The following is a 21,994-nucleotide window of genomic DNA, read 5'->3' as shown; positions in this document are numbered from 1 at the left end:
ATTTTGTTCTAACAGTTTCAGTTTCCAACCAACCTTGTCCTATAGCAACCGTTAGAGGGTAACGAAGCGGCAACGACTCGTCGTTATCATTTACGAGTACAATAGACATTACTTGTATTATAACGTTTGCTAATTTGTATCTAAAGAAACGGGAACTATATCATTGTATAATAAGAAATTTCAGATTCTCTTTACGTTCAGCCTCGTCGTACCGAGGTGCTTCAACAGGGAACGTTAATGTCGAATTTTCGGAAATATGTTATTCGAAATACGCGACCAATAATTTCATACTTTAGGCATTGTATTGTCGTCGGAATGAGGTTGGACGCATGAAAACGCTTAGCAGTAAGGCACGTCTTCGAGTCAACAGAACGGGGCGCTCTAATCGACAGATAACTGAATACGGTTCAACCCAGATATATAGAAGTAGTCAACTTTAAATTGGCCTTAACGTTAGTTCTGCGTATTGCGCTAACCATCCCGATGCCCTGTAGCAATTTACCAGAAATATACTATACGATCCAATAGTCACTTTTTACGTTTTTCACCGTCTCCTCTGACGTTTAGTCTTACTTAACGTACCTAACTCTCTCAAATGGAACGCTTTGAATTTATTATGATTTATTTATTTATTTCATGAGAGAAAATCGAGAGGGTCGAGAAAGTGTGCGTAGATGACAAAACATTGAACGATTCTAAGTTCGAACAAAATTCCACTTAGAACTTACTTCCTTTAACGATGTCTGACTTGATCCTATATCGTGGCCTAGTAACGCATAGCTAAAGAGAGAAAAAAAAAGGCAAATCTGTTATATACTATATTCGTTCTGGAACATTGACGAGGACGCGCATAGTCTAGCATAGCACGAACTTTATCGCCAGTAAATAACAGCCAGGAAAGGTTAGCTTATATCTGCTTTGTGGATAGAATTCGCGTTATCTTTTGTACTGAGCGCCGATTTTTTCCGATGAGCTATACGCATCAGCCGCACTGAGCTTCTCACAATTTTGCTCGATAAGCTTGTATGTGTCCGAAACAACTGGCCAGGTGTTTTTATGAGATCTTTTTTTCAGCGTAGTTTCGTAGTTCCTCAAAAAGCCTTTGTAGCAATTGAATTTTTCTCATTTGTAGAGAACTTCTGTCAGTCGGATGTGCAGAAACTAGAAAAATACAGAAATGACTCCAAATTCAAGGCCTATCCCCATTGTAAAATTCGTTGCTTAAATTAGTTTTATAAAACAGCTCTAAATGGTTACATGATTTCTATCGTAATCTTACGCTTATTACCTATATAACTGTGTTCCACCTTCGCTTCTAATTCTTCCGTTCAGTTCTACAAATAAGTGGCTAAGTTTATACGTGTATAGGGATTTATATGGCTTGTACAGTCGTGCGTCGAGCGTTCAAGCTCTGGCGTCTTAGGGCGGTCGTTTAAAGAAAGATATCACCACAGCTAAGGAAAGTGTATATATAATCAGTATAAGACCAGACGAGGCACAATCGAACACGGAATCGCTGCACTGCAGCATAAGTGTCATAATATGACGACCAAATCAGACATGTTGCCAGATAAAATAATAGATCAAGGCAAAATGAAGTCTAGTACAAAGGAACTATACAATAGTTAATTACTATTGCTCGATCCCGTGTTGTGTATAGCTTATCGATTTGTATTAAAAATGATACATCATCAATTATTCCACTCCATGGAACTCACATAGATTTTTCCTTTAGGTCAAATAGATAATCATATTTTTCAACAAAAGCTAAAAATTCATTGTTCGTTAGGTGTTTTCTCACCCCATTTTGCATCTCTGATTGAGTACATTAGGTTTTTTTACGATTTGTAATTGTATTTTTGTCCGAAGTCAAATTTAGTTTTTTTTTTTTGTTTTTTTTAAATCATTTGGCAGCTGGGAAACGTATATCGCAATGGCTGCAATATACACACACCTTTTTCCTTTTTTTCATTGAACAAAGCTAATCTTGGCTTTATTTAATGAAAAAAAAAGTGCTAGAAACTTTTGCCCGTTTATCTTATGTCTATCGGTGTTGTTCATGCTTAGTAGTTACGTGTGCCGTAATTTGCTGGAAAAACATAGCCTACATATTGGCTGTGTTCACACTTAATGCAGTACCAGCTATTTGGTGCAAGTATGGTAATTTTTGCTTTCGTCTAGCGCGGCTAAAACCTTCGTATGTGGCGCCGTAGATTTATATTAAAATTAAGCCTTAAGTCATTGATACGTGCCTATACCGGCAGACGAAGTCTCTCATAAGCAATCTCTGAAGCAAAGCTGATGGCCATAAGGTCGGCTTCTCGCAGCACGAAACGCGGTACGTACATATGTCGAAGATTAAGCATTATACTGAACTGAAATCAAGATAACGCATATTATGGATACGATCGGTTTGATCGTTGTTTGGGTTCTTCAAATGGATTTGTATAGTATTCAAGCAAAGTTTGTAGTCGTTAAAAAAGCGCCACAGTAGCTGATGCGATTTTCAACATCGAACAACTCATTCATCATTGACCGATATGGAGTATGCCACCGAAGTTATTGGATTTCTATTGCCTCGATTATCCTTTCGCTAGATATTTTCACATTTCGAGGTAGAATAATATTATCATCTTTTTTGTGAGGTATGATAAACGGTTGACATCTGCAAGAAAACAAACTATTCGTTTTGCAAAGAAGCCATGATAATGTTTATCAGCCCGTTTTTCGTGGACGGATGAAACCTCATCGAAGGCGGACGGGTGTTACGCTTTCCGATGAAGATCGCCGTGTGGAAAGAAAGCTTTTCTTACTCGAGTGCGAAATTAAAGATGGGGGTTCTACTGCCACCTGGAGAAGGCTCAGCGCCGTTCTCATTGAGATTATGGATTGCTGATCAAAGCAGAAGATACTGAAACCTAATGTATTCTCCCCCTCTGCATGAACTTCGAGAACCTTAGTGGTGGTGGTGTTATGTAATGCAAAAAAAAATGTTATCATGTATCCAAATGAGCTTTAGCGATTAACACGAAAATTTCTCCTCTGTCTTATCCCTAGCTACAGATGGTACTTGTTGATTGTTTGGTCAACAAAATTTACGATCTACTTAGTTTTTAAAAATGTGTCCTTGAAAGCAAATACCATCAGTTCCTCTAAGAGACTTCGTTTAGACCTCAGTTCCGGCCCAGTCGCAACGGCCAGTTTGAGTCCTTTTCTTCCCATTCTTGAGACATTGTGAAGCGAACCAGTTGGACAATGCCTGATACGAAGTGGTAGAATCCATCTATATTTGACCAATGTATGAAACTTTGCGTATGCAACCAATAATCAGCTGAAAGTAGCTTCTACCAGTGTCCGAAGACCAGAGCAGAAAACCGAAGGCGTAGTTTTGATACAATGAGAGGACGTCATGAATTACGACAGGGCGCATCGATACTTGGATTGCTTTCTATGCAGACAAAAAATATTTGGGCGTAAATTAGTTTCGAGTTGAAAGCCGAACTGTAGTCATGATCTTAACAAAGCTCGGTCTTCACTGCAGCACAAAAAGAAAACACAGCTACCGCGTATCCATTTAAATATTTGACAATATTTAGACGTATCGCCTTGATAATTATTTTAATTGCTATTGTTACCATCAGTTTCATATACGATAACGTCCATTAGTTGTCCTACGTAGAAGTAACTTCCTTTGTATTCCAGTGATTAAGTAATAATGCTACGAGAAGTGATCAATACCAATAGTGTTAATATAAAAAAGTAGAGTATAGATGGCAGCAGCGGTAATGTTGTAGTGTCGGCTTTACGTCCCAGCCAAAAAGGTCGGCCAAATATCGATGTCGAGCGCGCTGAACTGGCTCCAAATGTTAACGGGTAGAAGAAGTCTTCAGGTAGCTTCACGTCGATAACAGGTGGACCGGCATACCTGTTAATGCACAAAATCAGATGATCATCAACCCATAACTTAAATTTGACCTAATTTCTGCCTTGGTAGCGGTCCTTGGCATTCGTTATTCTTATTCCAACGCTAACTTGACGTCGAGACTTGGCAGTACGTTACATTTGTCGAAGTGCAAAAAGCAGAGAACTTCACTGAAACTCGATCTGGTAGAAGGATTCACATCATATTGACGAAATCCAGCTTCAGACACACATAGACTAAGTTGGGATTACGTTTGTTGTTTTGGGGCTATAACGTTTTGCAAACTATAGGAAATCAGCTGAATCCGGTAACGTTTAACATACGATGGATACCTACTTGACTTGTGAATCGTCACTCATATCGACGAAGTCGACATTGATTTCGACGAGTGCCCGTAAGTCCTCCAGGGCGGAATATTGTGCTCGCACATACACAACTCGATTTTGGGGGCTGATTCGAAACTGTGTACGCTGGTAAGCAATAAGCACATTAATGCGGAAACTGCACGAGTTGTTTTGCGCACCGCCTGGCGTCAGCGGATCCTCGTCAATAACAACCCAATCGTCATTGATTCGAGGATCAGAGCTGCCGTAAGCGCCGACGTACCCGTCCCCAGCGAGCATCGTGGGCAGGTTATCGCGAACCTGCGCATGATAAATAACACTTTTATATGCTTCTGTGGCTATTCAGGACAGCTGTCTCGACGTCTTGGCGTCGATTTCCGCCTAACGATGCGTATGTAAATGTTTCATATGGTTACTTATTAGGTTTTGTTATCTGACAGCGTAGTGCTATATACGAGTATATTCTACTTGTCATACACCACCTCTTCGCATGTGGAGAACAGGCATACGGTATTTAGGTTCTCCCCGAACAGGACTGCTCCCCCTTCAATATCTGTGCAATCGCGGAACGGAGCTGACATTGGTCGCGTCGACGAATCGCCGTTTTTTGTCAATATCGGCTTCCCTGGAATGTATCCTGGATTTCCACTTCGCAGAGTTGGGCCGCCGTTAAGTCTGACGGCGGCGTCCTGTTTCGTCTCGAAATAGACGTCAATTTGAAGTGGGACCACGGTTCCGTGGGCGGGCAGTTGCTCATTTCGGTACACAAAAATGTAAACGTCCTGCACGCCGAGCGTGCCGTTGTGCACGATTCGATACTCGACTCGACTGAAGTACGAGCACACTGTCAAGTCCTATAATATGTAATCGTAAGAGTAATACACAAGATTTATTTGAATATGTGAGCTTGATTGAACAGTAACCGAGGCTGTTGCCACCGAAACTAGGAGTAATGACTTATGTTATATACACCTTTATTTAATAGCGACTTTAAAATATTAAATAAACACGTTACGAGCATATGTTCCAACGTTTACACACCTTACTACACGATCTGAAGGCAATCAACAGATCTAACAGAAAATATTTACCCTAACATTCTGCTAATTGTTGCAATAATTCGCATATTTCTTCCCAGTTTGGTAGAGAAAAAATAAAAACTCTAACTATAAAGAGATTCTCTTCAAACGGTCCAAACTCTTTTGCTTTACCCTGAATATACATATATATGGACGCAAATTGCCTGTCTGAATAAAAAAAGGTTTTCTGTGCATGTACTGAATGCGTTCGTAGGTAAAAAAAAGTTTCTTTGGAACATCGTAACCTAAAAAATAGGTAAAAATCATGAGAAATAATTAACGAAGAGCTAGTCTTGTCGCTAATCTAGGGGAAATCGTAGCCTTATCTTTATTCCATGTTTTTTATACCTGTGTACTGTGGGGTGCGCACTCTTTGTTGAATAAACAAATATAAGCGAGAGGTATGACTGTTGATGAGAGCGCTTCCGTTACAAGAAACGCTGGATCGGTGAAGTAACTCATCTGCGTAAAACGGCTATCGCATGAAAATGAGATCAGGCACCGAGTGCGACGAGGACGTAGATAACGCACCAAACTTAACGTGTCACACGTATCCCCACCAATTGCTGAGGGAATGACTGAAATTAGAAGATTGGCACAAACACGGCAAGTATTTAAATTGTGTTTATTAACACTTCACTTGCGAATCTGCTCCAGCTCAAACGAAGTCTGAGTATATCTATCTATCGCGTTCTTTGCACGTTTAGTCTCAATATCAATATTTTCTCTCTGTCAACTCCTCCCACCAGCATTATCGACTTTCGATAAAGTAGAAGCCATCTATTATTAATATTATACCGTGGAAAGCCTCGATTTGGCAGCAGAATCTATACCGGTTTGTTAGTTAGTTAGAATGAGAACTATACCGAAGTTTGTCACTTGTCCGCTCCTGAGCCGCACCTTCATACGGTTCCCCTGACGAATCCCGCCATCGCGAGAAAATGACAATACGTGATCTTCGTCACTTCCGGCTACGTATTCGCCCAACGCCTCTAGGTGTTTCAGCCTACGGTTGAACTCTTCCTCTGCGAGCGTCTTCTGTAGTATATTTCATTGGAGATACATGAACACTGCTGCACTCAAAGTTTTCTGCGGCAAAAGCTCGATTTTTTTGCAAACTATCAGCCAGTTAAGCAAATGAATCTTTGTCACTCTATATATATATATATATATATATATATATATGTGCTGCGGTATTTGTTCATATCTCTTATAGCAAAGCCGTCAGTTTTTTCCTTTTCTGTTTATTTTGCATCGGATTTCGCAATAGGCCGTCTACATACCCCTTCGGTGTATGTGTCTTTCTTGTAGACATGTTCGTCCACAATGCAGAAAAGATCTCCAATGGGCCGTTTGATCAGATGCGTTTGATTTGAAATAAGAATATCATTTTGGCTGCAGTAGGGAACAGCATACTCATTAGGAAGATCACACGGACAATCTGAAACAGAAATTTGTGCCAGTAAAATCACTGCTGACTGCCCATAACAAAGTTAAGTCGATTAATTTGTATGCGCGTTAAGGGTAAAAGTTCAGCTGTAGACTGAGCCTTGAATGAAGAGTGCTGATAGTGAACAAAGAGCTTGGTAAAAAATACTTCAGCTAGATGCAAGAAACAAGTGTATTTTATAGAAAACAGATACACGGGCTCGCTCACTGACAGACAAGCGTTTGGTACAGCTGTATCAATTCAGGTAGCAAGCGTGTTTTGCAGGCGAATTCTAAGAGATTTTCATGAAAATGCTAAGCCCAGTTAAGTTATCGCAAATTTTTACGTACGCAATCATCTTCTTATTGGCGTCTTTGGACGCCATTTCACGCTCACCTGTGGAAAATGCATTTGTTACTGTCTGCTCGCATTCAGGATCACAACAACAGCCGAGATCGCAGAGATTGCTAAGGTCGCAGTAGCACAATAGGCTCTTGACACACGCTCGAAATGGTACGGTTGAAATTTTAAAGCTGCTTCCGCTTGTCTGCCCATTTTGACTACTGTAAGAAGTACTAGTTTGGGGAGCCGTCGTGGTCTGCGCTAGAGTTCCCAGTGATCGTGATGACATGGACAAGCCGATCGTTAGGAACGCTAAGGAACCGCTAGCTAAAGCGGTGCCTAAGGTGCCCGACAACATCATCGACGATAGGTACACTGCGCTAGTAACTTCAACGCATTTAATATTACCCAATCAAGGCACATGTCAGGGATTTAGCTGCAACATTTTCGTCGCATTTCTTGGGTACGTGGGCAAGCCACCTGACACAATTTACAGCTACGTTCGATCTTCTATCGATGTAGTATTTTTATATTGAAATTAACGAAGATTCACAACAATCACTAGGTCCTGATTCAGCGAACAATTGAAAATATGCGTTTATCATATACAGAACTTATGACGTACATTGGCTGACAATGGTCTATATATACGAATACGGATAAATGTTCGATTATGGTATTTGAAGAAGCTGTTTTCAGCTAGTGCGGACTCCGAATTTAGCCAGATTTCGAAGAATCAAATTGACGTCTAGAAACAAGTAGCCAACGCCTGTTGTCTGCAATTTGTACCGTTCTGTTCCTGCGGCTAACGAGTCAAAACTGGTCAACTGGTAACCTCCGCCCAAAAAGTTTCTTTGAATTTCCTCTAGGTTACAGCCCAGAGGTCTCCATAGGGGAACAGCAAGATGGTGCCTTCCAGCACGACTCGGCAGATGGATCGTGCCGTAGCCAAGAATTTCCGAACGGTTCAGTACATCCGTGCGCCAGACCTCGAACACGACGCGAGGCCAATCTTAAACAAAACAGACGACAAGCGAAATAGAGCACAGTCAGATCTTGTAGTCAGAAGCTTTTATCAACTATCATTTTCGATTGAGTCAAAGCAGCGCTTACGGTAACGAATTTGATGTCTGTCAGGTTGCGAAGGTGAAATGAGCGCTTCTGCTAAGTAACAATTCAGCTTTTTCTAGTTCCGACGCAAACCGTCTATTTCCATCTGTTATTTTTTTTGCTCACGTACCGAGGAAACGCGTGCACGTTCACGTATGTGAGTGCACACTCCGAATTATATATATATCGAATTCAGAAAAGGTATTAAATTGATTTAGAAATAAAACGCAGATCTACATCAAATTTCTAATTCTCGATTTTGTTATGTCCATCTTATACGTCTATATGTAAGGGGGGAAGAATTTAAACGGGGTTAGGTAGTCAAGACTTATTTTAAATAGCGAAAAAAACATTAATAACTAACTAATGAAGCAACAAATCGAAACGAAACAATATTATTTCAACGCATCAGATGCTACGGAGCACTCGCATGGATTGTATTCAGGGTTTTTTTTTCTACCTACATATGAATTAGAGCATGTATAGAAAAAAAACTACAAAATTATTGTATCAGGTGATAAAATTAGTTCTATAAGTTTCGAGTTTAGCCACCGTCACGGTGTAGGTGCCGTGTCTTTTTTTTACTACATTTGGGAACACCTGAGATAACCTGGATTTGAAGCCGAACGTGAATACGCGTTGTTCGGAATGAAAGAGGCCAACTGCTTCGAAAAATGCTCAATGGCAGCAATGGACTTCAAACTCATTTAGCTCCGAAGTTAACGACACGTGACCTGATCCAGCTGGATTATCCGCGCAATCGTGGATGTGAGACAATTTTTTAAAAGTTTACTAACGCGTCGAGTACTTTTTTTAAAAGTGTACTGCTTTGCTTCGAAAATACTATTGCTAATAAATGCGACGCTTCCATTTTGGAAATCATTTCCAAATCTGCCAAAAACTTTATAAAAGTTTCTGGCAGATTTGGCAAGATTCATTTGGCAAGACTGTTTCTTTTAACTAGAAGCTATTGTGATTGACGGGGCAGAAACACTTCTATCTTTTTCCTTGATTCCACTGTTCAAAGAAGAACCGATCTAGTCATCAGTCCATTATAGCGACCCTGGCTGAATAGATCCTTAAATAGAATTACAATTACGTGCTAAATTTTGAAAACTTTATTGCCGGATACTCAATATATGTGCCTCAGTTTATTTCTATATGCCAAACTAAAGCACTGTATTAACGGCCAACACGGAATCTATTCGCTCGTATTTGCATTTACCCGTTCGCTAATGTTCAAACATCTTTCTATTAGCACTCAAGCCACGACTCTAAAGATATAGGAAAAACGTGCTAGCCATCAGAAGCTCAGAAACATTCGTGAATTAGAAAACTGTTCATGCTTAATTAGGTTTGCTCACTTTGAAAAGTTTTAGTAATAAGATGTGTATCCAGAGGAAAATTCCAGATAGCATGTGGTTCAAGTCTATCTTTTGTCGTCTGTGTTCGACCCGAAAAGCTTCCTTCAAGATGGGTCCAACCCTCGCTAAGAGCCAAACGGTATACGCAGTAAAATCCTGACGTGCCCAGAGTTCCAACAAGAGAAGCTTCTGGCTCATGAAGTTCAAGCGAATGCAACTGCCCGATTAAGTGGAGTTCTGCCATCACATTAGCCAGCTGGCCATGGCCGGGAACACCGTTTCCTCGGGTTTATCCAGTTTCTAATGTGACAAGTTTTTGGGCGAATAGATATCAACTTTCTTGCAGTCAATTGTCTTTATTGACAATGACTTCGCATGTAGTTTTCATTTGGTTATAGTTGCTCATTCTCACTTCGGTATATTTCAATAGTCTTCAGCACCAACACATCTTCCCGTTAATGATTACACAAACATCATTTTAAGATACTGTAACTTTATTGCCAGGAGTCGCGTTCGACTATGGTTAGTCGTTGAAGAACCTCATAGCTTTAGTTACAAGTGTCGATGGAGCAGATAGCTCACACAGTAAGCACCTCTTATAGCTTATGTGCTACTAACAGAACGTCATATTTCCCATAAACACAGAAATCACTCAATGATATTCTCCTGTTCGGTCCGGCATCAGCGTCTCAGTAGAGTTCCTCCCGATGGTACAGTCTCCCCTTCTCCGACCTGTATCGTTTGTTGATTCACGGCCTCCATGGCGACGCTCTTTCAAGAATGGACTGCTGCCACCGCACGGAGCAGCTTTTTTGCTGAATCATATCATGAACTGTTCGGGTAATGAGGTTATCGCTAAAAAAGTAAAAATTCTTCCAGCAGCTGGTAAACTGAAGGAAGAGACCTATACCCATGTAGCGAATAGATTAATATATATGCATTTGTCGGAACGTTTGTGATTGGGACTTAGGGTGACTTCGGTCGGCTCAATCAAGTATAAGGCGTAAAAATAGGGGGAAAAACATGGTTAAAAGGAATTATAGTTTAAGGGTGCCTTGCAACACAATCCCGGTAATGAAATAGTGGGTAACGTATTTGGCTGCTAATATTACAGACACGTCCGGTCTAGATTCGAACCCGAATGTGGGCAGAGTCGTGTTGGGAGCGAGCCGTCTGATGGACTAACGGTGATATTGGACCTAAGACTCGAAACATAGATGCAACACAGTTTTATCTAAGTGATGGCATAGTGTGTAATGTGTTCGACTGGTGAACTTTAGATATACGTGGTGGTCTGGGTACGAATCCGAGCGTGGAAATTGGAAACACATAGTTTCGTTGGTGGGTGTCATCCACCCGTCTGATGGGATACCTAACGGCGGTACTGGACGTAAAACACGAAACGTTTTGTTTTTTTGCCTACATAAGCCAAACACACACACACAGATGACCTAGTTAACAAATTGTCTTATGTCGTATAAAATTGTAATCGTAACCGGTCATTGCTGGTATCCCACAGCGAAATCATACCTAAATCAAGAACTGGCTGGCTAGACCTGATTCCAGATTTAGAGTGGTTTAACAGGGCTTTCAGAAGCTTAGGAGGTATATATCTTGGCATAGCTGACGAAGCGTATCAATCTTTATCTCCAACAATATTTGTATGCTCTTCTCAGCCGCTCCGAATCTCTATCCTCGCATGAAATGGCTTTTTTGTGGTAACGGTGAAGCAGGTATCTGTTGGTAAACAGGCTTAATAAATTCCAAAACCAAAACTCCATTACGATTTAAAGATTGAAAATAGGATTACTAAATTTAGGAGAAAAAAATAATCTTTCACCAAAGCAACGCTGTTTAGTTAGAAAAAAAGTAGTCTCGCTTAGGGAATGAAGCGTAGACATCTTCTTTATTTATTTGATTAAACGAGCAACGCAGGGAACGTTAATCTATACTGTAGACATTCTTTGCCTCCTTTTATTTTCCAAGTAGTACCACAAATTTTACGCAGTTTTAGAACTGCGGCGATTTAATGACTCCAATGTATTCAAAAGAAAGAAAATCCATATTTTTTATTTATGACTGAGATGTATTATACAATATCGAATCACATTTTAGCCTACCTACGGCTTATACAAACAATTTCGGCATTCATCTTATCGTCCATTAGCGCATTTCAGTCTGTAAACATCTGAAAGTTTGGACAACACCTACCCCTTCATCACAGCCGTTAGTAACATTAAGGGCCTGTTTAATTCTATCTCTGATCCGGCCGTCCGTAAAGTTTTGGCGTCGCCAAGAACAACGGCTGTCCTGTTACCTTCGAACTATTTGACATCGAGGGCACTTTAAGCCATTTGTCCGAAATCGTTAAGGTGGCGTTTCCCAAAAGAACCGACTTACCTTGCGTCAAATGGAACGTTGTTCGTGTAGAGGAACGTCGAGCGGGTCAAACTCGTGCTTATACACTAACATTTTATAATAATCATAAAGCAGCTTAGCTTCTAGGTTTATTAGAAACAGTCACTTTTTTGCAATTAATGCTGTTCGTATTAAATAATCTATCTGGCTTACTTAGTATGTAAACTATCAATTATATTTATGATAATACGAAGCCAATGAACACGGAACACCACAATTGTGCCTAATTGTGTGTGCAATTTAACAAAAAGCATTACTGCCTCATGACACAGTCTAATGGAAGGGCGAACAGTCGCTGCATAAACACACGCGACCTTACCAGTAGGGCGTACCAGGAGAGATAAGCTAGGTACGAAACTCCATTAGCCTGAGCACCGTTCAATATCGCGATAAAGTCGTCGCTGAACCAACCCATATGTAATATCTTCCCGGATAATCGTTAGGCCTTATTACCAATCAAGTATAAATCTGTCGATCAATTTCTGCTGGTCTTGCAGGTCCATTTGCACTTTTTTCCGCATGTAGAAAATAGGACAGTCCCGGGACGTGCACAATACTTCCTCGTGCAAACTTCCACTGCACCTGTAAGGACAGTGCATGATAGCAGATAACTTCTATGTTGAATGTGACCTGTTTGAATTGGAGTAACAATAGTAGCAAAAACGGTTTTGCGTTTTCGAAGATGCGAAACGTTACACATTAATAGGATAAGTTGAACTAGTTCCGTATGAAGCTCGACTGAACTGTTCTGCATACAAAGTGCCTATGTAAACATATGTTACAATGCAGCTATAAGGTATTTAACACTATCTTGACGAAAGTACATTTAATGCTCCAAAACACCTAGGGAATCTGCCGGCATCGAACTTAGACTGTGAGATTTTATTCTTGTAGACTGCTAAATATCAAATACATGGTCAAGGTATAGTAACGAATCGCAAGCGGTGAGGGCATTTTATTCGAAAAGACCGAGAGCTAAAGGCATAACGTATGCCTTTAGCTAAACGCTAACGACTATAAATCTTCTCGAAGGTCGAATGTAGATACTTGAGATGAAGTTCAACAATGCAAAGCAGAAAATCCGAATTTATCTTTGTCCTTAAATTGGCTCACCTTTGGCACTGGGTCCATAGTTTGGCGAACTTATCCTCAAGTCGGTTCAGCGACATCATCTCAGTCATGTAAATCTCGTTTTCTTTCTCGCGACAATGATTACACACAGCCTTATTTAGTACTTCATCTAATAGGACCGCCTTACAGCCAATACAGGTAGCCTTCCTTTTGGTGAACATTGCCAGAGCTCCGACCTTGCTATGGACTACAGCTTTTGACCTATAACAATTTACAAGCGTCAGCAAAAGCTCAGTGATTCATACGTCCATCGACCGTAAATTGAGACAAAATTAGCCCAGAACCTATATAGAAAAATGTATTACTTGATAGCTGTAACGGTTTGATAAGAAAAAAAAAATGTTACGTGAGTACTATATGGCAATTTTAGGAGTGACCTTATTCTACAAGTGCTCACCTTCCAGGCTTTTATAACTGACCATATGTTTTCAGGTGCGTAAAGCACATATGTACATATATTAGTTGCCTAATTACGATACAGCATTAGCTGGCTGTGTTTGTTCATTACAGTGTTACCTATCGGCTTATCCATTACCGTGTATGATCTCCGCGGAGCAATTCGCTGGCAGCTCGGTTCTCACCAAGAATCGGCTCAAAAATTCGAAGCAGCGGCTTTGAGATTTGGTTATCGAGGTAATACTGTGTGTCAATAGGCACATTGTTTTCGAGGACGTAAATTGGATCTTCGCTTTTTAGGTACGCGGCTGTACCCTTAGCAGCTGCTACGATGACGTAAGGAACACGATCGCCGAGCTTTGGGGCGCTACCGGCATCGCGTTTCATCATACGATTGGCTAATTCTACGTGAGCCTGTTTTCCTGCGTACTCATCTTCTGTTTTAGTCAATTCCTGAATCCAAAACGTGTCAGTCACGAATTAGCATGATCACGAGCGGAAATTGGCCATCAGTATAGATGCCATTATTATTGTGCAACAATATAATTAGCGGGGCTTTTTCAAACAAAAATGCTAACATACCTTGGTGATTACCAGCTGCGAAATATCGATCCGGTTGCAAAGTAGATCAGCAATCGTTTGTTTAGCGAAATTGATCGCACCCTGAGGATCCCTATATCATGAACAGCATCAGTCGGCGGGAGCTTATTAGATTAAAAATATCCAATTGCTATTTCGGCTTAGTCCGGCTCTAAGTGCCTCCATAGAAATAACCTAAAGTTGCTCACGACGAATAGAACGACGGGAGCTGTGCCTACCCGTTTAGCTAGAATACATAATCAAAATCTCATAAGCAAAGCTCACCGTTTGCACTCACTTATCTATAAGGATCTTCTCAAGGCAGGTGTTGATCAGGTTTGCTACTAAAGGGCAATTGTCTCGTCGCACAGTCTCGATACCTTTGCAGTCCATCTTATCATGTTTATCAGGGTTCGTATAAAGTAGACCAGCATAACGTTTCTTATTGATCAGCAAGTATGGATAGTAGACCTTTTCGAATTCGAGTTTAATCGGCTTCACAAATTTCGAAGTGACATAGTCGGCTGCCTCCTGGCCAAGTTTCATTGACTCGACGAGACTCTCCACTCCGAACCGTACCATGACCGAATCTGTATCGCCGTATATGACCTTCGCGTCAAATTCGTAGCCATTTTTCTTGCAGTACTTTGCTTCGATCTCGTTCTTTGTCTCCTCGATCATTCTTCGACCGAACGCTGTGACCGACTGAGAAATCGGCAGACATGGCAACTTACCAACCTGCGCCCCGGTAAAACCATACACTGAATTAGCGCTAATTTTCAACGCCAACTGACGACCGTCGAGAACCTTTTTCTTAAATGGGTCCTTCTCGTTTTTAAGATCCATTTTCGCCTTCTTTCGAGCCGATAAAAGACTTTCGAGGATTTCTGGTAACAGGCCTTTGCGTTTCGACGACGCTACGAAATAGTCGCCCGACGGGGTGCTAATGAACTCGTTAGAATTAAGTTTTTCGCGCATCTTCGTATTGCTTAGCCACGTAGTGTAGCATAGATTGTGAGCCATCATAATTGATGGATATAGCGAGGAGAAATCGAGCGTCGCTATCGGTGACGAATAGTAGCCACGCACCGGCTCAATGACAGTCGCGCCGGTGAAATCGTCACCTGTCTGGATGTTGATCACCGGCAGAATGAGGTCCTGTTCTCTTGCTTTACGCAATAATTGTGAAACAACTTTAATTTGTTGACCGCGCAAAAGCAGATACGACAGCGGGACACCGGTCACTCTCGCCATTTCCATATAGTTAATTATGCACATGAGTTTGTCCAGTAGACGTAGCGGTAGCAAAGCGTCCTTGAGGCAATAGACAGCGAGCCGACGTCTAGTCTGATCATCGCCGTTCTGCAAATCAGTAATTATACTGTGTTGCACATCTTCTTTTTGCTCTTGCAGAAAATGGTATGATACCGCATTGAGTGTATAGCTACGAAGCTTGTAGTCACGCAGCAGAGCGAGCAGTAGATCAAAGTTTACTCGTCCCTCCATCGTAATATTCCTATTTTCACGTCTACCCATTTGTTTCGATTGTAGCGTGCTTTCGCGGATCACCGACTCACTGCCCCTAATACGGCCAAGGTAGGCGAAAGTCTTCACTTTTAAGTGTTTCGCCCGATTAACAAGATACCAATAATCGAAGTTCATGATATTATACCCTGTAATAATGTCCGGATCGACAAGGCGAATAAAAGTAGCCCACTTCTCGAGCATTTGCGACTCAGTCTTAAATGACATTACTTCAACACCGGCTATAGAAGCACAGCTATTTAAGGTCATAATGTTTCGTATAAACGGATCTTTTTGACCTTGCTTAATGACCATCGAAGCAATCTGAATGACGGGATCTTTGCTGGGCTCGGGGAAGACACCTTTCCGACCCGCGCACTCAATATCAAAGCTTAGAATTCGAAAGGGTGCCACTCGCGCATAGTTGTCTTCCGCCTGGTGGCTCACCATGTCGGTCCATCTGATATCAGCCTCGTACTGACATAAAGACGTTATTTCGGCGTCTGATCTCAGCTTGTATTTACCCTTTGGCAGGGTAATCCACGAGCAACCAACCGTGTGTGTGTCTACCATGAAGCGAATTTCGAAATCAATGTTTGCCTCAAATGGCCGATAATTATGGGAAGGATGGGCCGAAGTAGAGACAGTAGCGGTCTCCAAAAGTCGTCTGGCAGGAGCGATTAGTCGAGGCAGCAAAACAGTGATTTTGATGAACGGTTGAAGTCCTAGGTCAGAGTATCCGTAGATATTCTGTTTGCTAACCAGTTTACACTCAAGAATAGCTTCGCTGACACTCTTCGAACCCCTTATATCTTCAATTACAGCACGGTTGAGTTTTTGGCGGAACTCCTCAAGGTGCTTTTTTTCGAAGCCACTAGGTGCCTCTACATAGAAGTACGGTAGAAAACCGTGAACATGACAAACGACACTGTGCCCCTCATCAGTGGTTCCGAACATTCGTGTAATGGCTACTGTCTCAGAGCTCACGTTTGTCATGCCCTGCATTGCGGAACCCAGGTAGTGGTCGAGATCGACCTGCTGGAACTCAAGATTTGTCATTTTCGGGTCAAGTGGGGGAGCGCGCGGCCGACCCCAGCGATGTGAACCAACCTCATTTTGGGGACACTGCAACATGACACAGATTGTGAGAGGAGAAAAATTAATCTGAAATCGACACTTTTCGAAGACAATGATAGTTTGTAATGCTACCGTATATATGATTAGAAAAATAAAAATATAATCGATAAATGCCTACTTCGATATTTTAATGTTAGAGAGTATTCGATAACCACACCTGAAAGCAAGCCTAGGTAACTTGCTTAGGCTGTGCCTTTACAGCATTACAGATTGTTCAAATGTACTGTGATTATTAATTATTAACTTACATGTCATTTTGTTATGTTTCATTGATCTTGACTGCCTACGCTCTAGCCTACTTTGAAAAATGTAATGGATAAAATTATTCATATTACTTTTTTTACATTTTTTTTAGATATTTACAATTACTTATAAAGCATTTCTATTTTCAGAATTGTTCTTGCTCATTTAGCACTATCTGGCGAGAGTTAATTAATAATCTAATAAAAATTGCTAAATAACTTTTAACGTTTTACGTGTTTGTTTTACCTGGGAAAGATCGATTTTTTTGAGCTCCTTTTCCTCCTCTTCAAATTCTTCCATCATAGCAAGTTGTGACTCGAAGTCCATTTCCCCTAGAACCACACATCAATAATGATAACAGTAAGGGTTTTTATCTGTAGCAATTATAATATAATCGATTAAAGCCAACTACACTTGATAAACTGTATATTCAGAACAAACAACTTCAAAGTAACGATAGTTGTTCGTAATGAGGCGACGTCCCACACACGAAAAGCTGTCTTGTTTTTTGTTTTTTTTTTGAAATTTTGAAACGCCGTCAAGATGTCTTCATTAATTTCATTTTTATTTGATTTTAAATAACAGATCTGACGTTTTGCAACACTGCGAAATACAATTGATTCAGAAGATCTACCACTGAGAGGTTGCAAAAGCAAAAACTTATCTTGAACACGTAATACAAATTCGGTATCCGTTTTTATTTCGTATGATGCGCATCTGAGATGAGATAGTAATTTCGGTTCTACTAGAATATTTGCACGCGTCTTCACGTACAATGCTAGAAACAACTCGAACTCATTTTCGAACAGTCTTTTCTATAAAATTTTCTACTAACGTGACCTTCTCTTACGTGGCTTGTTTATCTCTGTATGAAAACCAGTTTCGTGCAGCGTGACGCCATTAATAGTAAATAATGGCTGTAAAATACAAACTAGAACGATTGTACTGCAACGCACAACTGTAATTCATATTTAGTATAAATAACACTATCGGCTACCAGAACTTTACTCCACGAAATAGGGTGTTCTATAATATATATATTTCTGTGTTTAATATAGTAGTACACCCCATTGGCAGGGTTCGAGCTAAAGACTCTTTCAGCCAAATATATGTTGCCTACCCAATTACCAAATAACTACTCAGCAAGTCAATGAACAGTTATATACAGGACTTGGCTACTAAGCAATGATCGTGAACTTGTTTCATGTCAAGATCGTCTTTTGTAATTACAGTAATATTTATGTCAGCTGATCTAACGTTTTCAAATAGGAGACACGTGACGCCAGACCAAGTTACGTGAACGAAGTTTAGTCTTCTATACGTGGGATTCGATCAAATCCTCGATGCAACAAGGCGTACGACACATTCGCGTAATCATCCACATATCAGGTGCATTTCTTATAGCCGCCCGTTTTTAGTCCATACATACTAGCTTGTAGCAAACTACCTGCATATGAAAAACGGTGAAAACTAACCATCTTCCTCGGCTTTTCTGAAGGCTTTCGCGGGCGCCGTGGCGCCCGCGAGCGGAGCATGACGTTTTTGCGACATCCTCGCGCACGTGTAAACGCAGCGAATCACCAAAGAAGTAAATCACTAGCTCGTACTATTGCTATTTATAGGCCGCGGACAATCTGTGAGGACCAACGACAGTGTAAACTAGCGCCGAGTTTTAAGAAATAAAACTCTCGATGCACATTGTGACACCCAGTGAATTGGCTCCTGGTCTTCGTTTTAGGCGGCTGTGTTTTTTAATGGAGAGAACGAGAGAGAGAGCGAAAAGGCGAGGGAATGGGAAGCAAAAATGGCGGGAAATTTTCAATCAACATTACTTTATTTAAGAAGTTTGGAATAGTCTCAGCAAGACAATGACGGTATAGTAAAAATTTATCAAATAAATGAACTCACAGTAAATTGTTCCAATTAGAAAGTACAACTGAACAAAATTACCCCGTGAATGTAACGATTGCTTTTCACGTCCAATGGGCTGTTGCGCATAATGAGGTTGATGATCTTTGAGTCAAAATTGTTGGTGTCCAAATTGTTAAGAACGGATACAATATAAACTAAAAATTCAGCAAGTAATCTGAAATACTGATGCAGATTGAGCGCGAAGCTTCGATGTAATCAGTTGGTTATTTAAATGTTTACTTAACAGTGTTATTACGTATGCTGTTCCCTAGTGAGCTTATTAAAGAACTTTATGCCAACGTTGATTGAGTGTCGATAAATACGGATACCCGGTGAAATAGCTAGTACGTGAGTGTTTTCCAGCAATAATTTGTTTTACCATTTCTTAGCTATTTGTTGAGCCCACTTGGCTCATGCTGTTTTTCCCACCAGATACAGCCATATTTGGGATTTAAACGCAAATAACTTCTTTGGCCCAGCGAAACGATAAAAGTGGCTCTAAGCAATGGCAAGAGACAACTTTCCAGGTTGGCTATCCGCATCAAAAGACTGTGAATGAAAAACGTCACCGCAAGTTACGCACAACAGTTTTCATTAAGAAAAGGCGTTCAACTAATTAGTTTATATTATCAGTGCTGTCGCTGAAGTGGAATCTCTTGCTCTTGTTTCGTTGTTACAGGCACTCAATACTAATGAACTTAAGGAAACATGTTGATTTAACATTAGCATTTTTTTAATCCTGCATATGGAAAACGTGAAAACTAACCACCTTGCTTTTTAACGTTGCCAGTCAAGCATCTTTTCTATTACTTGAGTCTCCCAAGGAAAGGTTTCATAATGTTTGAGAATGGTTACACAAATTAGTTAATTTGGTGAACTTAAATCTGTAACGATATATTGCTGAGGTTAGAATAGAATTTTTTGATAAAGTCTATTCAACAAATACGTACACCATGCGATTACGTATTTATAAGACTTCCCTTGGCATCAAAGGAAATACGTGGCGTGATCTAAGCTGCACGCAAATAAAAAAAAAAGGATGCTTTATTAACATCTCTTAATATTAGCTATATTTTAGAGTATTCTACGATAACTGCTGCCCGCAGTGTGTCAACATGTTAAAAAGCCGACAAACCGTACGATGCGAGTACTGCGGTGTCAACGTACTCCCGACTGACAGGGACCGGCACGTCAAGAGCTTGTCACATGAAATCGGCTTAATAAAGCATTACCTGTCTTCCAAACGGTTAGTTACGATGATTATTATTTTTCTATAGGCTGACATAGAATTACCCAGAAGTAATAATGTATATACGAAAGGGGGAGTCATTATTTGCAATTACATATATATATAAAGCGATGAGATTGGGATTAGGTTCGCCACCATGTGTTTTTCTAACAAGAAAGACATATTGGTTGTAAGAACTTTTTATCAAACTTAGCACTTTCATGGCCTAGGCGTGTCGGAGCGCTTGGTATAGTTACAGTTACATAAATTTTGTAGTTAAGTGTAATTATTGCGGTTAAGTGCTTCATCGCAATAATTATACCGGCATCAGCTTGGCATAAGAAAACATAGAGTTATCCCTCAGTGTTTTAACAGAATGCGACCGTCGGATGTGTTAACCTTTGGGTTTTTCTTGACCCGGCTTTGTCCTGCCTAGAGAAGCTTCATGAAAGCGTAACTTTCGAAGCAGTTAACATGGCACTACACAGTGCAGATTTCTTTAGCCAAATAAGCATTTCTCCATTGATCTTAATGAAGAGCCCACTTATTCGTACAAAACTAGCTCGTTCCTGTACGAAAAAACTTGTGTGGCCTAGTGGCGCTATTTATTTATTCGGAAAATCATATTGGATTCAGTTGTAAATGAAAATTATTCGTGACCTATACAGAGCACGTAACGCGAGAAAATTGCATTCAATATGCGTGACCTTTTTGTGGCAACTCCGTCTTTCTTCTGTTTTTCGTTTGGTACAGGGCAGAACTTACTCGTGAAAAAGAAGGCCTTAGTACGTGGCTTGATGGTCAAAAAACGGGTGACGTAATATTCATAGAAAGTGAACCTGGCGAGCCTACTACAGTCGACTTGGAGGTTTGCAGTAAGGACTACGACATTCAATTGAATAAGGCATTCATTTTGGAGGCGTCGGAAATCCTACAAGTGAAGATAAAGGATTCCGCAAAGATCCCTAAAGGCGGTTCATGCTTTGTGACACTCGTTGCATACTCAGTGGATGTAGCGTCGAAAACTGTGAATAGTTCGGACTTGATTACTCGTTTATTTATCATAGTTTAGCTCAGAGACATCGCTTTATTAGATTGGCTCATTCTTAAAGCGTCCGTATGATAGCTGATGAAAAGTAAAATAAAACGAAGTTACTTTAGGCATAGACAACGAACTTCACCGTTGCAGGCTTTTCTATAAATTTCTATGATTATCCCTGAACAACTAATCAAAACCTGGAAACAAAGAGCCTTCTTCTTAGAATCGTTGCTGCAATCGGACCTGCTTAAGCTCATTCCAAGCCGAAAACTCTGCCAGTGGTTTTGGGTTGTAGCAGATATCTGGTGTAGGCTCTTGATGTAATCATCTTAAAAGTTCATTTAGCAATTGCATTCGAAGTAAAGATTCGATCGAAGACATCCTATACTAGTAACTATTTAAAAATAATCATGATTTGAATTGATAATAAGCTATTTTCATTGAGAAAAATTCCCCATCCATTTATGACTTGATTTCAGGTAACGCTGGCTCTAATCCTCGGTCGCGAAGGTAATCCCGTGGTAAGATTAGTACGGCACATTCGAGTTCGTTGCGGAAATGAACGCGTTCGTAACATCGAAAGCAATAATACACCTTTCACAGAAACAAAACCAGTACTTCTACCAACAGCCACTAAAATTATAAAAATGACCAGAGCAACTTTTAGGTAAGTGTGACTTTATATAATATACCTTACATAATAGAAACACTAGATTGGTCTCTTGTATCGGTTTTGAATCGGCCTACCCGCCAGCCTTAAACAGAATGTACGCAACAAACACGATGTAGCGGATATAT

General features: G+C 40.5%; 4 protein-coding genes across 14 annotated transcripts in view; 1 reads left to right on the top strand and 3 right to left on the bottom strand.

Annotated features, from left to right (window-relative positions):
- Positions 1-604: 604 nt before the first annotated feature.
- LOC111243076 (tectonic-3-like) lies at positions 605-7,477 on the bottom strand. 2 transcript variants are annotated; one of them, XM_022788127.2, is made up of 7 exons: positions 7,171-7,477; positions 6,629-6,786; positions 6,212-6,383; positions 5,694-5,923; positions 4,749-5,120; positions 4,259-4,566; positions 605-3,925 (listed from the first exon to the last, which is right to left on the bottom strand). In XM_022788127.2, exons 1-7 carry the CDS (start codon positions 7,475-7,477, stop codon positions 3,706-3,708), a joined length of 1,767 nt encoding a protein of 588 aa, XP_022643862.1. In that variant the 3' UTR covers positions 605-3,705. The 2 variants fall into 2 exon arrangements, with proteins under 2 accessions (XP_022643862.1, XP_086832892.1); XM_086976766.1 differs by having other exon boundaries at positions 6,212-6,380.
- Positions 7,478-7,811: 334 nt separating this feature from the next.
- LOC111243078 (B9 domain-containing protein 2-like) lies at positions 7,812-11,487 on the bottom strand. Its single transcript, XM_022788141.2, has 2 exons — positions 9,591-11,487; positions 7,812-8,128 (listed from the first exon to the last, which is right to left on the bottom strand). The coding sequence occupies exons 1-2, from the start codon at positions 9,832-9,834 to the stop codon at positions 7,812-7,814; spliced, it is 561 nt and encodes a 186-aa protein (XP_022643876.1). The 5' UTR covers positions 9,835-11,487.
- Positions 11,488-11,633: 146 nt separating this feature from the next.
- PolD1 (DNA polymerase delta 1, catalytic subunit) lies at positions 11,634-18,761 on the bottom strand. The gene is made up of 7 exons (XM_022796773.2): positions 18,494-18,761; positions 17,265-17,350; positions 14,413-16,763; positions 14,118-14,208; positions 13,675-13,988; positions 13,122-13,340; positions 11,634-12,590 (listed from the first exon to the last, which is right to left on the bottom strand). Exons 1-7 carry the CDS (start codon positions 18,567-18,569, stop codon positions 12,458-12,460), a joined length of 3,270 nt encoding a protein of 1,089 aa, XP_022652508.1. The 5' UTR covers positions 18,570-18,761; the 3' UTR covers positions 11,634-12,457.
- Positions 18,762-19,030: 269 nt separating this feature from the next.
- LOC111246722 (RNA helicase MOV-10-like) overlaps positions 19,031-21,994 on the top strand; it is a 12,056-nt gene continuing 9,092 nt past the window's right edge. For 5 of the 10 annotated variants that reach the window (XM_086976762.1, XM_086976765.1, XM_022796824.2 and 2 more), the window contains exons 1-4: positions 19,032-19,277; positions 19,997-20,175; positions 20,911-21,184; positions 21,676-21,863. In XM_086976762.1, the coding sequence (XP_086832888.1) occupies positions 20,045-20,175; positions 20,911-21,184; positions 21,676-21,863 (593 nt within the window). In that variant the 5' untranslated portion in view covers positions 19,032-19,277; positions 19,997-20,044. Of the gene's footprint in view, positions 19,278-19,996; positions 20,176-20,910; positions 21,185-21,675; positions 21,864-21,994 lie in introns of all 10 variants that reach the window. The other 5 variants (XM_022796835.2, XM_022796816.2, XM_022796796.2 and 2 more) reach the window with 5 other exon arrangements.

This window comes from Varroa destructor, unplaced genomic scaffold (assembly GCF_002443255.2).
Source record: "Varroa destructor unplaced genomic scaffold, Vdes_3.0 BEIS01000001.1, whole genome shotgun sequence".
Classification (NCBI taxonomy): domain Eukaryota; kingdom Metazoa; phylum Arthropoda; class Arachnida; order Mesostigmata; family Varroidae; genus Varroa; species Varroa destructor.
This window is presented reverse-complemented; position numbering and strand designations above follow the sequence as displayed.

Excerpts from the sequence above, each read along its gene's own strand:
- PolD1 (XM_022796773.2), bottom strand. The coding sequence starts at position 18,569 with ATGTCGCAAAAACGTCATGCTCCGCTCGCGGGCGCCACGGCGCCCGCG. Across the intron at positions 17,351-18,493 it reads CAGAAAAGCCGAGGAAGATG|GGGAAATGGACTTCGAGTCA; the intron begins GTTAGTTTTCAC and ends GTGTGGTTCTAG. Across the intron at positions 14,209-14,412 it reads GAGAAGATCCTTATAGATAA|GGATCCTCAGGGTGCGATCA; the intron begins GTGAGTGCAAAC and ends TTCATGATATAG.
- LOC111243076 (XM_022788127.2), bottom strand. The coding sequence starts at position 7,477 with ATGATGTTGTCGGGCACCTTAGGCACCGCTTTAGCTAGCGGTTCCTTA. Across the intron at positions 5,924-6,211 it reads CGGACAAGTGACAAACTTCG|TCATTCCCTCAGCAATTGGT; the intron begins GTATAGTTCTCA and ends TTCTAATTTCAG. Across the intron at positions 5,121-5,693 it reads GCGCACCCCACAGTACACAG|GACTTGACAGTGTGCTCGTA; the intron begins GTATAAAAAACA and ends TACATATTATAG.
- LOC111243078 (XM_022788141.2), bottom strand. The coding sequence starts at position 9,834 with ATGGCAGAACTCCACTTAATCGGGCAGTTGCATTCGCTTGAACTTCAT. Across the intron at positions 8,129-9,590 it reads TATTACTAAAACTTTTCAAA|ATTGGCCTCGCGTCGTGTTC; the intron begins GTGAGCAAACCT and ends GTTTTGTTTAAG.